General features: G+C 36.3%; 1 protein-coding gene across 1 annotated transcript in view; it reads left to right on the top strand.

Annotated features, from left to right (window-relative positions):
* CTNNA3 (catenin alpha 3) overlaps positions 1-18203 on the top strand; it is a 1857428-nt gene that overhangs the window by 1798384 nt on the left and 40841 nt on the right. The window contains exon 16 of the mRNA XM_027840655.1: positions 1089-1223. Coding sequence (XP_027696456.1) covers positions 1089-1223 — 135 coding nt within the window. The remainder of the gene's footprint in view (positions 1-1088; positions 1224-18203) is intronic.

Consider the following 18203-nt stretch of genomic DNA (forward strand, 5'->3'; position numbering starts at 1 on the left):
AAACAAAACAAAACAGAAGAAAACAAAGAGCAAATATTATGTTTCAATCCACATTCAAACTCCATAGTTCTTTCTCTGGATGTGGATAGCATTTTCCATTATGAGACTTTTGGAGATGTCTTAGATCCTTGCATTGCTGAGAAGAGCTAAGTCTATCAAAGTTAGTCATCACACAGTGTGGCTGTTGCTGTGTACCATGTTCTTCTGGTTCTGCTCATTTCACTCAGCATCAGTTCATATAAGTACAAGTTTTTCTGAAGTCTACTTGCTCATCATTTCTTATAACACAACAGTATTCCATTACATTCATATACCACAACTTGTTCAGCCATTCCCCAACCATTCCTTCAATTTCCAATTCTTTGCCACCATGTATAGAGCTGCTATAAATGCTTTTGTACACGTGGGTCCTTTTCCCATTTGTATGATCTCTTTGGGATACAACCCTGGAAGTGCTATTGCTGGATCAAAGGATATGTACATTTTTATAGCCCTTTGGGCATAGTTCCAAATTTAATTCAATTTTTCAACAACATGAAAAGTAAATAGGGTAAAAAAATGCCCCTAGTCATACAAAATAGATTATATGTTTTAAAAGAATTTTCTGATTTTAAACCTAGAGGTCAAAGAGAATTACATTTAAAATATAAGTATATATGCAAAGTGTATATATGTGTATTATATATATATGTGTATATATATATATATATGTATATATGTGTGTGTATATAATGTTTCTTTGGCCATAAAAATACTTGTGGTGACAGGCGTGTAAAACATTCACTAAGCACTTAATATTTGCCAAGAGATGTGGCTTCCATGCCCCTTCCTGGCTATTACATATTGTCTTCAACTATTGGAATGTAAATTCTTTGAGGTCATGGACTGTTTTTCTTGCTTATATTTGTATTCCCAACCTTTTGCACAATGTTCTTGACACATAGGAAACACATAATAAATGTTTTACTTACATCCCTGTTTTGGAAAACAAACAGCAGGGCCATACTACTTGCAGGCATTGTCACTACTTGTATACTTAAACAACACATATTATTCTCTCTTTTTCTATTCCATTTGGTTTATTTTAGTGCCCTGACCCATCCTGCAAGCAAGATTTATTGGCTTATCTGGAACAAATCAAATTCTATTCTCACCAGCTCAAAATATGCAGTCAAGTGAAAGCTGAAATCCAGAATTTGGGAGGAGAACTCATCATGTCTGCTGTAAGTATAAACTACTATTTTCTACTCAGAGTTTTATGGATTATAGGTTAACATTATCCCAGACTCCAACCTATTTGTTTTTGCTGTTGCCAATATCATCATCATCATCATCATCATCGCCATCAAAAACACATATATCTTAAGCCCTACTATGTGTCAGGCACTGTGATAAGCCCTGGAGATACATAAAGAAGCAACAGATAATCTCTGTCCTTAAGGAGCTCCCAATCTGATGGCAGAAACATGATATAGAAATACAAACATACTATATATAAGTAGGAAATAATTAAGAGATAAGGCATTAGAATTGAAAAGGGTTAGGAAAGACTTCCTGTTCTAAAAAAAACAGAATTTTAATTGAACACTACAGGAAGTGATTGAAGTCAGTAGACTGAGCTGAAGACATTGAACTTTTCCTGCACAGGTAATGCCCTAAGCCAAGAGGTGGAGTGTCTTATTTGTGGAACAACTAGGAAGCTAGTGTCACTGCGTCAAACTATAATATAGTGAGGAGTAGGGTATAAGAAGATTGGAAAATTAAGGCTGGGTTAGACTGTGAAGAGTTTTGAATAACAAACAGAGGATTATGTATTTGGACCCAGAGGTGATAAGGGATTCACTGAAGGCTTTTACTGAGTGTGGGATGGGGTGGGTGGGAAGGATAACTTAGTCATAGAAGCAACTTTAGGAAAATCACTTTGGTGGCAAAATGGAGGATGGATTAGACTGTGGAGAGACTTGAGGCAGACTCTCACTGGCTAGCAAATATCTAGAATGACTAGATAGGATTAATACTCCTTTATTAATGGCTTAGTACATAAAATCTCAGTTAAAAAGGTCTGAAAAGAAACTAAAACTCCACATTTCTTGTAAAAGAAATATGAGCAGGCATGACTTTTTTTTTTAATCAAAACTGATCATCTTTTAGAACCTTAGTCAGGCAACAACTGCATGACAATTGAACACTTGGATGGAGCATTGAATTATATGACTAATATCTGATTTAGAATGAATGCAGGTCGAATTTTCACAGCATTCATTTCCAAATCATTTAAAATGTCATAATTGTTAATAGATACCAATTCTTCTATTTCCCTTTTTATACCATGGAACTTTAGGCTATGGAGTATTGTTTCCACATTTGATTTTAGGCATCGCTCCTCATCTTCCTATCAGTAATAGGAGAGCAGGTTCTGGATTCAGATATGGCCATAAACTCGTATGTTCTATTTCAAGCAATACTTAGTTTCAATGACTTCAATGAAAATGAACCAAATTTGTCAATTACTTTCAGGAGTAAGAAACTTCTAAATTTACCTTAATATTTTCCTGTCATTACAAATACTGAGAGACAGAAGACAGAGACATATGGAGAGACACAGAGAGGAAAGCAGAGATGATTATATCCCTTTCAGTGCCTTGAAGTTTCTATCACATAGGAGTCGGGTGTTTGTGTTTTTTGTTAAAACTGGGCAAGTCCCTTAACCCTGTTTACCTCAGTTTCCTCATCTGTAAAATGAGCTGGAGAAGGAAATGGCAACCACTCTAGTATCTTCATGACCCTGTTTGGGATTTTCTTACTAAAGTGATTTGCCTTTTCCTTCTTCAAGGTCACATAGCTGATGCCAGATTTGAATTCATGAAGATGAGTCTTCCTGACTCCAGGTCTGGCACCATAGCCACTGTGCCATCTACCTGCCCCAGGTCGTTCCCTGATGCCAAAAAATCCTCCCCTCCCTTCCTGTTTCCTCAACTTCCTTAATGTGGGGGGTAATTATTAATAAAAGAAAAGAGAAAATATAAGAATGTGAGAAGAAAAAAAATTAAAGAATACAACAGAGGGGGTCATAACCTATTTCTTTATATTTATTTTTTGTTTCAGTCCCCTAATTGGGTGTCAGGGAACAAAGGTTCAAAGGTAAGGAGGCTATAAATAGGTAACCCCTATCTATATTATTAGATCAACTCTACTATTGCTGGTAGCCAGTGAGTGTAGTATTTGAAACCTGTGGGTGGGGGAGAGGGGGAGGAATGTATGCCAAAAATAATGAGTTAGGGAAGTAAAAAGGGTTTCTATTATAACCTAGCCATACAAATGCCAAAAGGACACTTTCAATTATTTAAAATCGACCTTATCTATTATGGTAAAAATTACCCTTTTCCCACAATGAATCATTTGGAGGTCAGCAGTTTTATTATGATATTCAAAAATGATTAATCACTTAATTGTCATATTTTGTGCATTTTACTTAATATCTTTCACTGTGTATTTTCACTAGGAGGCAGGTGTGCCAAAGCCACAATTTGTTAAATTGGATAAATAAATATGACTGATCAGTTGGGGGCGGGGGGAATCAGCAAAATAGAAAATCCACCAAGCAGCTGCAATCTTACTTAAAATTCAGCAGAAATCATGGATGGACTCAGGTACTTAGAAAATTGGCTAAATACAGACTCCCATAGCAGGTTAATGTACTTATCCATCTTAAGGCAGTTACAGGATTGAGAGAATGAACTTCCAAAGCATTCCATAATCATTTGGAGGAATCATTTGTCAAATGTCAGTCCTAGGGTAGAGCACCTTCATACACACACGCACACACACACACACACACACACACACACATTTAAACATACCAGCACTAACAATAACTTGCATTTCTATAACACTGTAAGTTTTGTAATGTACTTTACAGATATTGCATATTTGAACCTTGCCTTGTAATAGGTGCTATTACTTCTCACATTTTACAGAAGAAAAAAGTAAGGCAGAGATAGGTTATATGACTGGCCCATGGTTACACAACTAGTAAGTACCTGAAGTCATATTTGAACTCAGGTCTTTCTGACTCCATGTCTTGTATTTTAACCATCATGACATCACCCGTTCCCTCACACACCAGTGTTAGTAGAATGAAAATTACCCTAAATTATATCAGTAAAGAAACTTCTGGGAAAAAAATGCGGAACAATTATTTGGGTGTGTATGTATATATGTATGTATGCATGTACGTATATCAGTGTTTGTGATCAGATTATATAATTCTTGTCAATGAAATGTCTAGAGGAGAATGTTAACTCTCTTATTGAACTAATTTATCATATTCTTTGATATTTATGTAATGTCAAGGTAAATAATTATTCATTAATGTCTCTTTAACAAGAAAGTGACTTCTTTTAATCCATTGAAATCATATTAGAATTCTTCAAAGATATAATGAGAAATATTCATCAAAGTTAGCAAATGACAAAGTCGAATCGATAACCATCTGGGTACTAACAACAGTGACTCTAAAAAGAGTTGAGTCATGGTCGTCACAACTGTCATACTGTCATGTCATGTCATGGAGGGTGTACAATCCAGAGTCTGAATTGCTGAAGGATTCCATATAGGTGGTAAGGTCCTTTGAATGTTTCTGCTTGTAGATTTTCCAGTTCTTCTTACATAAAATTCTCAAATACAGAAGAGACTCCAAAATGAGATTTAACATGATTCAGCAGAGGTTAGTATTAATTTCCACATAGGAAGCAAAAAAAAATGTTGTTGAGTCATTTCACTCACATCTGACTCTTCATGACCTCTTTCGGGTTTTCTTGCCAAAGATACCGGAGTAGTTAGCCATTTCCTTCCCCAGTTCATTTTACAGATGAAGAAACTGAGGCAAATGGGGCTAAGTGACTTGCTCAGGGTCACACAGCTAGTAAGTGTCTGAGGCCATCTTTGAACTCATGAAGAGTTTAGAGTTCAAAGCAAAAAATAAAAAATGAATGAATGAATAAATAAAATAAATACATTCAAAACAAATAGACAAAAAAATGAATATCGTCCAAACTTGATTTGAAAATCTATAGAACTAATCAATCTATCTCAGTGTTTGTATGTGTTTGCATGCATCTCTTAGCTATCTGTCATCTATCCCTTCATCCATCTATTTATATAACATTTATCCATATTTTTATGGCAGCATACCTTGGAAAACAGAGACTATCTCAGAGTCAGAAAGACCTGTGTTCAATTTTCAACTCTTTCTCAAGCCAGCTATATGACTCTAGACAATTCACTTAACCTCTCCATGGTCTGGGCATCTCTGGAAGACTAAAATAATACATTATAGAGTAGGTGCCAAAAGGAATTGGCAAAAGATGTTCTTCACAGGGAGACGCCTAAACAAATGAAATCACTGGACTGTTTAAATTTCATTTTCTGTATCTTTTTCCAAAAAAAAAGAAAAAGATTTCACTCACTCTCTTCATACATCTCTTTCTGTTTACTCTAGACTGATTCTCTGATTCATGACTCCCATAGTCATCTGGTCTCTTTCTTTTCCACGAATTTCCCTTTTCCATTGTTCCTCAATCCTAGAATAATGTCAATTATTACAGACGTTGGAGAGGACGCTGCCCCATAATGGGGCCTCTGTCCCAACACCCCTCACATTTACCTTGAAATTTCCCTGTATCTATGTTTTCCCTCTTCTTTAGGTGCCAGTTGACCCGAAGCATTCCATCTCTTCCCCTCTGAGAATAAGTAGGTTTTTCAAGCTCTGATCCCCCATGCATCTTCATCCAGTAAAAGGTCCTCCCCTCCCTTCACTGGTCATCTCTTTTCACCTGTAAGAGTATTCATCAAAGGAACTCCCTTCACCTCCAAAGTAAGGCCTCCTTCCCTCATCCCCATTTCCATCTTTCCCACCTCATCCTTCCTTACTCTCCTAATAGTAGCTTCTCTTTCTGGGACCACAGAAATCCCCTTCCCTTTAGTTACGGCTTTTCATTTGACTCCTGCACATTGCACTCCTCCCTGGCCTCCTATTGGCTTCTCCCTTCATATGCTGTCCCATGTTATAATGTAGTCCCACAAAATAAGCACTGAGTCAACTGGAGGCGGGTTTTGCCAGGTTTTGTCCATAACCTCCCTTGTCTACTGCTTCACTGTTGCTTCTACCAAACTTCCAGCTTCAATTTTGTCTCCTTGTGTGCTTTTAAAATTTACTGCTCTCTCATCACTCTGTTGATGCTGCTGTCCTTGCCTGGACCGTTTATTTATTCCTCCTGCTATTCTGTAGTTTGGGGTATTTGTGAGGCAAGCAATCTCTTCATTTCAAATTTTCTTTGTGAAATATTTCAAATTCTTCTTTACTATTGAATGTCCATCCTTTGTTCTGTATCACATGGGTTGCATCCTGAGCACCAGTAATCTTTGGAATACATGATTCCATTCCGACCACTTTTTTTTCCTAGTAGTTACAGAATAGTCTCACATTACTTGAATCCACTTTCCTTTTATTTGAAAGTTTTTCTTCTGATGGAAGCAGTTGGGTTGTGCAGTGGATAGAGAATGAGGCTCACAGTCAAGAAGACCTGAATTCAAATCCAGTTTCAAACAATTACTATGTGGCAAATCACTTAACCCCTGTTGGTAAAGTGAGGATAATAATAGCACCAACCTACCAGGGTTGTTGTGAAGATGAAATGACACAATATCTGTGAATGCTATATAAATGGAAACAGTTATTAATAGTATTATTGTTACTTACAAAACTTGTCATTTCTGAATTGATTTATTAAATTTAACTACTGTGTGTCTTAGTCTGTGGTCTTGGGTATTTTTTTTTCTTATCTAGAGGGGAATCTGTGAATTCTTTCAACTGGAATTTAATGTTCCATGTTCAGAAGTTCTAGGTAGTACTATTATTTTCTTCATTATGGTTTTACTTTCTTTTGTCTTCTCATTTTCTTCTGGGAAATCTATGTTCCTGAGGTTGATTCTATGCATGATGTCTCTGAGGTCAGTATGCAATCCTTGAAATAGTGAGCTTATTTTTATTTAATGGTATTATTTTTTGAATCATTTCTTCTAGATTTTCCTTCACTTCTGCATACGTACATTCCCTATCTATTGTTCTCTATTATTTCTTTGGTGAGTCTTGCCAATGCAGATTCAAGTTTTTCTATTCAGCCCATTGTTTTTATTATACAGGACAAAAATATGCTCTCATAATTCTGATTTCTTTTTTAAACTACTCAGACATCATGCCATATTTATTTCCATGTTATCCTCAATTTCCACTGGGTCCTCTGTCTCATCAATGTTGGATCATTTTCCGTCATGTTGTAGTATTTATTTATAGATGATGTCTAAACTTGTTTACTAGATCTGGAAGCCTTATTTCCTTCTATTGTTAATGTTTTTTTTTCTCATCAATTTTTCTGTTTATCTTCAAGGTCTTTGAGTTTTTTTTCCTGAAATCTTTGGCACTTTCAGTCTTTTTTCCCCTTTTATTTCCCTTATCATTTACTTCCCTGCTCTGCTCTCTTTCATTATGCTTTCCTTAGGGGCTAGATCTCAAAACATCTTAGCTTCCTCCCACACTGAGCAATGTCTCTACTCCAACTGTCTTTTGGGTGGTCAGAATTGGCCCCACTTGGGTGCTTTGTTTTTTGCCTCAGGCTTGGTGGAGTGCTGCACAGTGCCCCACACACATGGTGTCTGGTCATGGGGACCTAGCCAACTTCCTCTGTTCCTTAGTTCTCTGGTCCAGGCCCAGCACCTTTAACAGCTTGCTTTAGCTTGTTGGTTTCTTTCTTTTTGTTTGTTTGTTTTTCTAGTACCAACAATTAAGAGCTTTGCAGTGCTAGTCTTCCCAGAGCAAACTTCCATAGCCTGAAGCAAAGTCTTCACATCCCTGGAAAATGGGAGGGGTGAGTGGAAATATAGGGATGTATTTTAGTGTATGCCTGTTGTGTCCTTGGGGTTGCTAATGCAACCTTTCTGCTGATAGCATGGGTAGCGGGAGAAGGATGTTGAGTGAGCATCAGTTTCAGCATTTTTTTTTAACTTTCTTTTGGATTCTAAGTGCTCTAGACCGTGGAGACACTTGAAGTTGTTTTTTATCTTTGCTGCATAATTTCTGTTTTGGAGGGGTCCGCAAGGTCATGAGAATTGGGGGCAAATGTCTAATCCACCATTTTGTTGCTCATATGACTAGAACTACTGGTATGTTTAAAAACAAAAACTTCATCTATCTCTAAGTATATATATGCATCTTTGGAGACACAGTAAATGAACAAAAAGTTCATTCCAGAATTGAACAGGAGCAGGAGAACTGGTAGGATTTCCTTTGGGAAATTGCATAATGCTTTTAAGGACTCCAAATCTCTCCTTAAAACAAACAAAGAAATATCTTTTATCACTAACATCCTTGCAGTGATTCTATGTATCTGTGAGTCATAAAGTACTCTATTCTCTTAAGAAATGAAGTCAGGAGTCATCCAAAGGGCAAAGGAGAGGTGCTTGTTGGGCTTGAGCAGACAGCAACACATCATGAGTGACAAACATTCCAAGACATGTGGGTAAAGCATGTTAGCAGGAAAATGGATGATTATTTTTTCTTTGAGAACAAATCATCTAGTGAGAGTGAGGAATAGCTGATGGGCAACTTACATTACGAAGGCAAGATGACGAGTATATTCATTGGCTCACAAAGAAGAATATGTTTCTCACCCGCTAGAAGCAATGGTCAGAGTAGATTATAGGCTCATCAGTTTATAAATCTAGAGGGTTCAGAGATCTTAGAGACCATGTACTCCAAACCCCCTCATTTTCCATTTGCAGGCCCAGGTATTTCAAGTGTCTTATATAAGGTCATAGAGTTAGTAAGTATGAGAGTCAGAATACAAATCTATGTCTTCTGATCTGATCATACTTTAAGACAAAGACACTACTGGCATTATTTAAATAATAGTTCCCATGTTCTGTTTATAGATCTAAAAGTTCTGAATTAGTTCAAAAAGAAAAAAAAACCCTTAAAAAGTGAGAAATATGTAGAAAAGGGGAAAAAAAGTTAATTCTGTAATCAGCAGACCTGGATTCAGATCCTGCCTTTTATTATTTGTAAATGTGTTTACTATTTGTGTGACCCTGGATGAGTCTTTTAACCTCCCTAGCCCTTAGTTTTAGTAGCAGCAAAAAAAGAGGGAGATAATTTAGTTAACCTTAAGTCCCTGTTCAACTGTAGATATATTATCATATGGCTTAAAAAGTAGTGTTTCTGATGGTTTGAGCAGTTGATAAAAATATCTAGGAAGATCGAGTATACATTTATTTGTATGAAGGTTGTATTTTAATAAACAGCTTTTAAAAAGTAACATTGTCCAAACTAAGTGAATGGCAGGAGTTTTTCACGGACAAGAAAATATGCTGGGTAGCCTGGTAATGCCAATGCCCCCATCTTTTGGTGGTCATCCATACATAGAGTTTCAACCCTAGATGTATATACACCAGTCTCAGCAATGGGACCCCGGGAGGCGTTACAACTAGAGTTGCTCTCCCCTCCTCTGAGACATTCCAGAAGGTTGGTTATGAGAAACACTTTTTTAAATTGTTTTTATTCTTATTTTTATTCTGAACTTAACACCAAGAAGACTTTATTTCTGCAGAGTGGAATAGAAAATGGGCAAAGTGCCCCAAACTGCAAGTCTCTATTAACTTGCTTTTTAAAAATATATAATACATTGAACCTGTAGGTTTGAAAGCAGTACTGCTTTTCTCTGCTTCTTTTTCTGTGTTAACAAAAAAAAGATGTCTCAATGACCCTCTTTCTTCCCCTTATTTTTTTTCTTACTCTTCATTCCCTTCCCTTCTTTTCTCTTGCTCCCATAAGAGAGCCTTCACCTCTCAACTCAAACTTTATAGCCTCTACTCAGACATGTATATCTATACACTCCCATCATTCCGCTACTGAGAGAAAAGAATATGACAAATATGTGTTGTCAAGTAAGAGAAACCCCCATATTGGCTGTGGCTGGGTTGTGTCTTATTTTGCATCTTGAGTCCATCACCTTCTTGTCAAGAGGTGGATATCTTGCTTCATGTTCAGTCTTCTCTAATCATGGTTGGTTATTGAATTACGTAGGAGTCCTCAGAGAGGTTGTTTTTACATTTAAAAGATACATCTATCAGTAGAAATTCACAGCATTTTCTTAGGAGCAAAACGTATGTAGGGAGATGGTGCTTAGGTCATAAGTGCTTCCTAAATGTCTGTTGGGTGAATTAGAGAATGAATGAAGAACTTAATGTAAACCTAAAAGATTCTGGGGGCTTCAGTGGCCTGCCAGATTAGTATGAGCCAGTGGCATCAGGTGAGAGCAAAGAAAAATCATGCAGTCTTGTACTATAGGAAGAGAAAACTAGTGTTCAAGGTAAGGAGATGAGGGCATCCTGAGCCATACCACTTCTTCAGTATTGTGTTCATTTCTTAGCACCACAATGTATGGAGGACATTAATGAGTTAAAGAGTGTCTAGAAGGAGAAGCCATATTGGGTATGGATCTTGAAGTCATGAATTGAAGAAACTGAGACTGTAAACCAGGAAAGAGAATATTTCTGGAAATGAGGAAGATGAGAAGCTATCTTTGAGTATTTGAAGGATTGTCACAAGGAAGAGAAATGTTTCTGCTTGGCTTCAAAGGGCGGAACTTGGAATGACAGGTAAAAGCTTCATGGGGAAAGATTTAGATTTGAGATAAGGAAGAACTCCATAGAGCTCTACAAAAGAAGAATGAGGTCTGCTATCTTGGGTATGTTGGAGAAAGTTTTATTTATTTGAGTCTATGGATTAGATTGGATGGTCCCTGAGGTCTCTTGAAATGAACAAATGTTCTGATTCTGTAAAATGATACTCCAGAAATAGGCAGATACGTGGATATTTTGTGTATATGTATGTTGTGCATGTGTATGTGCATATATCTATATCTATGTACTGTATGTATATATGTATATATTTGCCCATGTATACATTATATACACATAAGTATATATGTATAAATGCATATATACATTGTATATCTGTAAATACATATATGTGTAGATAGATAGATAGATAGATAGATATAGATACATATGTAAATATGAAATCCAACTCTTTGTGACCCTATTTGGATTTTTTTGTTTCTGGCAAAGATGTTGGAGTACTTTGCCATTTCCTTTTCCAGCTCATTTTATAGATGAGGAAACTGAGGCAAACAAAATTAAGTGACTTGCCAAGGGTTACACAGCTAGTAAGTGTCTGAGGCCAGATTTGAATTCAGGAAGATGAGTCTTCCTGATGCCAGGCCCAGCACTCTAACCACCGTGCCCCTTAGCTGCCCATTGAACACACACACACACACACACACACACACACACACACACACACTCACACATAGACACACACATCCATCCATCTACCCGTGTGTGTATATAATATATATTATATATGTGTGTATGTATATTATATATATGTTTATAGAGCATTTAAGCCTTAAAGCATGGTCATGTGTATAAATACATGTGTTTGTATAAATTCACACATATGCTTTAAAATTTATATTCAGTAACCTTGTATGATAGGTATTGCAAATATTCTTACCCCATATGACAGATGGTGAAGCTGATGTTCACAGGAGTCAAATATGTAATAAATAAGGATATAAAATCTAGATCTGGCTGACAGAGCTTAGATTTAGATATGTATTTATAGAATTGAATTTCTCTTTTGATGCCTGTTGGGGGTAGCTGGTGGAATGGTTCAATGAGGGTTAGGAAGGAAAAGAAAGAAGAAAATGGGAAGATGTTCAGAGGTGGTAGCTTGGCAGAGAGCAAGGTGAAGTTTAGACTGCCTGTGTGATGCAGATAAATTCCTGATTCCAAGCATGTGTGAGCAATGACTTGGTCAGTGCAGACGATGATTAGAAAGGAGCATGACTTCAAGCCCTGCTTTGTGCACATCAAATGCTTGCTGGTGAAAAAGGAGCACATGTTGTATGAAAATGACCAAAAGGCGTATGATTTTAAAGCAGCAACACAGCACTTGTATATCTTGTTTTAAAATATGTTTTATGCTTCTAAAACTAGTTGAAAGATAAGCCAATAAAATTGTTATATACCCAAGTGCTTATACCTTACATTTATGTAGCACATTAAAGTTTGCAAAATGCTTTCTTTGAAACATCCTTGTGAAGTAGGTAGTACAAGTATTTTATTATAGAAATTAGAGTTCTCCTTATGATACACAGGAAAGAAGGCTATGTTTGGGGACTGAAAACCTTGGTTCAAACCATATCTTCATTTCCTCATTGGTAAAATGAACCACCATTGTACCTGAATTCAAATCCTCCTTTAGATATATACTATCTCTGTGACCCCAGGATAGTCATTCTCTTTCAGCCTGAGTTTCCTTATCTATAAAATGGGAATAATAAGAGAACCTACATGATAGGTTGTCATGAGAACCATATGAAATTTTATTTTCTCATGGTCAGGGAATGGATTGTGTATATGTGTGTGCGTAAGTATATATGTGTGTATCTATCTGTCTGTCTATGTGCATGAATATGTATGTTTGTGTATGTATATATACACATGCTTAGCAAATGTAGTACTATATGTGGGTTATTTTAAAATTGTTATTTATTATCATGTAGTTATTTGTTCAGGTCATTTCTAGCAATTTCTATATACTTAACTTCTCTAAATGTCATTTTCACCATCCGTAAAATGGGGGTAAGAATAATTGAATTACCTTATCTAACAGGGTTGTTGTAGCAGAAAAAAAAAACAGAAAAGGACTAAGACTTAAAATGTTATAGAAATTCATATTATAATGCTACTATCTACTCTTTTTTTTCAGAACATGTTAATACTGATAGATGAAATTTACCTATAGTTAAAAATAAGTGTTGTCTTTGGGTTTCTCTTGGGTGAAATGGATGTAACAATTATATATTGCCAAAACAGGTGTCAAGGTACATTTGGGCTATTTGCTAAATAAGATTAAGAACGGGCACTCACCAATATTCAAGCTTGTGAGTCAGTGGGTTTTTATGTTTCTCATCCAAATATTTGAATTGAAAGTCTCCATCATCAGTCTCATTACTTCTCTTGGGAGGCCACCTTTTTTTCTATCTACATCCAATTGACAGACATGTGAGCTCTTCTGAGAGACATTTTGCTCATTATAAAAATGAACCATGTCCTGGGGAGATAAGCCAAAGAGAATGCCCATAGTTAAGAGGAAATTGTGAGCTTGCCTTATTTATGTATTAACTTCTCATAATCATTTCTACCTCATTCTTTCTAGTCTAACTATTATAACAATTATATAAGAGTAATATATATTGAGAACCTACTATATAGAGTCTCCAAAAAGTCAGTGCAGTTTAAAATTACACTAAGACTTTGGCAATGCCCTGTATTTCAGGCATAAATTGAAGGAGGGCTAAGGCAATTACTTATAGGCCCCTGTTGTTTTTCAGATATAACCAAATTAACAAGTAAAGAATTATTCCATCATTTTGGATACTAACCAAATTAATTATTATCCTCATTAGGTTAATGGCCAAAATATATGATACAGACAGTAATTGGATATAAATGCAGAGAGGTGAGATAGATCAGAGTGGCTAATGAAGATTTCGCATAAAGAGGATTTGAACCCAATCTTGAAGGACAGAAATGATTAGAATAGGTGAATGGTGACCAGGGAGAGATTTAGCAACATTCAGAAATCATAATTTGCTTTGTAATTATAAGATGGTTAATAATATTTTGGACTATTTAGATAGTAGACTGTGTGAATTAAACAAAGCATGAATTAGAGAATCATTTTAAAATAAAGGCAATTATACACCTTGCTATAACTAAATCCAATTACGCTAAATTTTACAACCGAGTAGATGCCCTTAAACTACTTTTTTTTAATGAAAAGGCAGAAGAAATCAGAACTGACATTTGCATCTCTTATTGTAACCAAAATATACATGTAAGAATATCTTCCTAAGATAATACCTCAAGAGTCACAGCAAATAGAACACTGGCCCTGGAGTCAGGAGAACCTGAGTTCAAATCTGACCTCAGACACTTGATACTAGCTGTGTGACCCTGGACAAATCACTTAACCCCAATTGCCTCCCCCCCAAAAAAATACTACCTTTTTAGCTTTTCAAAGCCTCCATCTCCCACTCCCCATTCGCTTGTTCTCTGATGCCAATCTCAACACTTGGCAGAAAAATCTATAACAGCCTGGTCTCCTGATTTTGTCCATGCCTTACTCCAACCTGAATTCTCCATGAGATAGACAATGCAGTCTTCAGTTCATACTAGGTACATGACAGAAACTCATTGATTCTGAATAGAGGAGACACCATAATATACCTTCATTTCTCAATTCAATCCTTTATGACTTCTATTCAGACTTGCATATCTATATACTTTCGTCAGTCAAGTTTAGGATTTAGGGTAAGAAGAGATTTTGTTGTCAATCGGTCAATTGGGTCATGTCTGACTCTTCATGACCCCATTAGGGGTTTTCTTGATGAAGATACTGAAATGGTTTGCCATTTCCTTCTCCAGCTCATTTTATAAATGAGAAACCTGAGGCAAACAAGGTTAAGTGACTTGTTCAGGGTCACACAGCTAGCAAGTGTCTGAGGTCATATTTGAACTCACAAAGATGAGTCTTCCTGAGTCCAGGACAGGCAATCTATCCACCATACCACCTAGCTGCCTAGAAGGGCCTTTAGCAATCATCTGATCCGAAATCCTTATTTTACAAATGGCAACACTGAAGCCTAGAGAAGTGGGATCCCTTGCCCAAGGTCACAAAGTATATAAAGTGACACGTGTGGGATTTGGAACCCAGATGCAGATTCCAGTTTTATTGCTCTACCTACTCTATGCTGTCTCACACACAAATCATCATTTCATTGAGATAACCAAACACTAGACTCGGCCACATTATTTTTTCCTCTACTCTGGAATAAATAAAACATTAGTCTTCACTAGGGCTCAGCCAGTTTCTTCCATAGGGAGATAGGGCCTCTCTTTGCCCACTGGAAGTCAGCATCTGCTTTTAAGATTGTTTATTAGGGCCCACACTGACTACCTGGGATGATTCTACTTACTCACTCTCTTTCATTGTTGACCTGGATTTATAAATATCGAACTTCTGGCTCAATAGAAACCTACATCTCCTTTGTCCCCCTGTGTACATCTATGGTTAGGACTGTGTCTCAGTGCCCTTTATTTGGTCTCTATTGTGTTGTAAGCCATTACTTGGTTGTATGGAATAAGCCTCCCTTTGGTACCATTTCACTTAATTAGGCTTCTCATTTTTTCTCTTGCTGAGTCAATATTTAGTTCTTTGCCTACATCTCTGGGACAAGATGCAACGTTCCATGTACCAGCTAAATGGCTTAATATACACTAACATAGACCTTTGATGCTTTTGTATACCTTATCTTACCCTCTGCAGCATCAAAGCTATGTGGAAACAGAAGGCTATTCCTTTACCTTCCCACCTAATTAGACTCACATGTGGTTTGTTCTAACAATCCCTTCCTCTGGGTGATGGATTATAATGAGGCAGAAGGAAGAGTGATCTTCTGCATTGTCTTACTCACTTTATTTTTAAAGCTGTGGTTCTAATGCAGCATTTTCTAATAGCGCCATTATGCACCTGCCGCTCCACCTGGGACCGCAGGCAAAGCCAGATGCAGTGTTACCGATCGCTTAACTCCCCTCGGCAGGAGTGGGCCTCAAGGCAGATGTAAAATAAAGAGAAATACAAGAAAGTTCCCAGGACAAGTCCAGTTATTTGGCTTTTGAAGAATATGGGTGTTTGAGGACTGCAAAGGTTCCTGTGGCCTATACAAGCACAGGCATTTAAGTAAATGCTGGAGTTTCTAAAAATTCACCCATACTATTATTTTCTGAGGTAACAAAATTGAGAAAGCAGCTGAAAAAAAAATCTTTATAGTGAGTCCTACAGAGTGTTTAATTTCCTCTGGAAAAATCCCCAAAAACATTAAGACTAGTGGTACTTACAATTATATTATTTGAAGTCTAATTAAACTACATGGTACCAAAGGGAGGCTTATTCCATAGACTCCAATAAAAGCTTACAACAGAACAAAGACCAAATAATAGGTATTCACATAGAGTTGTAACCATGTATGTTAATGGGGGAACAAAAGATATATGAGTTTCAAACTGGGTAGAAGCTAAAGATTTATAAAGTTGAGTCACCAGTGAAAGAATAAATGGTTGGCCTCACCCTAGCCATCAGCTTTAGTTTCCATGGTTAACCATGTAGAGAGTTGCAGAGTCCAAATGTGTATGTGCCCGCTTGTTCCCCTTACCCAAGATTCAAGTTGTTCCATTGGAAAGAACAATGAATTTAGAATCATTGTACCTTTCTTGGCCTCAGTAATCTCATTTACAAAATCATGACATTGGACTAGATTAGTTCTTCTTGGAATTTTGGTCTAAGGGCCCCTTTATCTCTTAAAATTATGGAGGACCCCACCAAGAGCTTTTGTTTATGTGGGATATGTGTATACACAGACATATATATGTGTGTATATGTGTGTTTATGTGTATTTGCCATATTGAAAACATCTAAGCATTATTATGAAAATAGTTTAGACATTACAGAATTCCTGAAACACTCTAGAGGACTTCCAGATTTCTCCAGATGACAATTTGAGAACCATTGAATTCCATCAAAGATTATTCATCTTTTTTTTGTATCATCGACCTCTATGGCAGGTTCATGAAATCTGTGGAGCATTTATCAGACCCTATTTTTAAGTGCATAAAAATAAAAAGCACAAAGTTCAATAAAAATATAGAGATAGAATTTTGTGTATATATACATATATACACATACACAAAGACAGTTATATAGTTGAAATATAGTTATATGATATCAAATATAAAATACGTAGCATAATAATGACTATCTAGCAATATATAATATGGCATGTTACATAATATAATGTAACATAACATAGTATATTATAATTTAGTGATATATATGTGTGTATATATATATAGTGTATATGAATATGTGTATGTGTGTATATAAATAAAAATGTTAAACCAAAAAATGAATTTTGGGATTGTAGATTATGAAACCCTGGATCAAATGATCTCTAACTTACCTTTTTGTCCCAGGTCCTATGATCAAATAATAACAATAACAATAATAACTAGCATTTATAGAACACTATAAGGATTGCAAAGCATTGCACAAATAATATCTCATTTTATCCTCACAACAACCCTGGGAGGTAGGTGCTATTGTTATTCCCATTTTACAGATAAGAAAACCTCAAGAAATAGAGATTAAATAACTTCCCCAGGGTCACACAGCTAATAAATATCTAAGGCCATACTTGAATGTAAGTCTTCTTGACTCCAGTCCCAATGCTTTATTGTAACAGCTATGTGTGTTTGAGATGTTGGAGAGTAGAAGACAGACAAAAGACAGATTCTGTGATTCTAGTACGTGCAATAAGATCTCTCCACTGAGGGCCAGGAACTAAGTCAAGTCTTTACTTGGAGGAAAATAGATTTGAACTTGGGTTAGGAAATAGAGAGGAACAGGGGATGGGACTGATATACATTTTTATTTCTTGTCTACTTGCCAGAGTATGAAGTGGAAAAGATGTAAAGACAGTGTCTCCAAAAGGAAAGAAATTGTTTTGTGAATCTATTTTCCAATATTGTTTTGTGAACCTAATTTCCCTAATTATTAATAATAATAAGCTATTATTTCTACTTAGATTGCAAGGATCTGGTCAAGTTCATTTTTTTGTTGTTTGCTTACTTTTTTACACCTTATTTCTTGACTTTTAACATGTTAAAGCTGGGCTCTGCTCTTAAGGTGGAGAGGATACTGTCCCCAGCTTCAGGTTTTTATGCTGCTGCTTTCAAAGCAAGTTGTGGGGTTTGTAAGTTTTTACTTCTTTTAAGGCGGCATGATCTAAAGAGAGGCATGGTTACTGCCCTCCTGACCAATGTTCTGGTCTGTGAGCAGCCATAAACACTTTATTTTATTTTCAACTCATGGAACAAAACAAGCATTTTCATAACAGTACAATAAAAAAAAGATGATTGTACATGAAACTCTAAATCCACCATATGTGACTTGCTATTCC

Source organism: Vombatus ursinus, unplaced genomic scaffold (assembly GCF_900497805.2).
Source record: "Vombatus ursinus unplaced genomic scaffold, bare-nosed wombat genome assembly UNPS02014847.1, whole genome shotgun sequence".
Lineage (NCBI taxonomy): Eukaryota > Metazoa > Chordata > Mammalia > Diprotodontia > Vombatidae > Vombatus > Vombatus ursinus.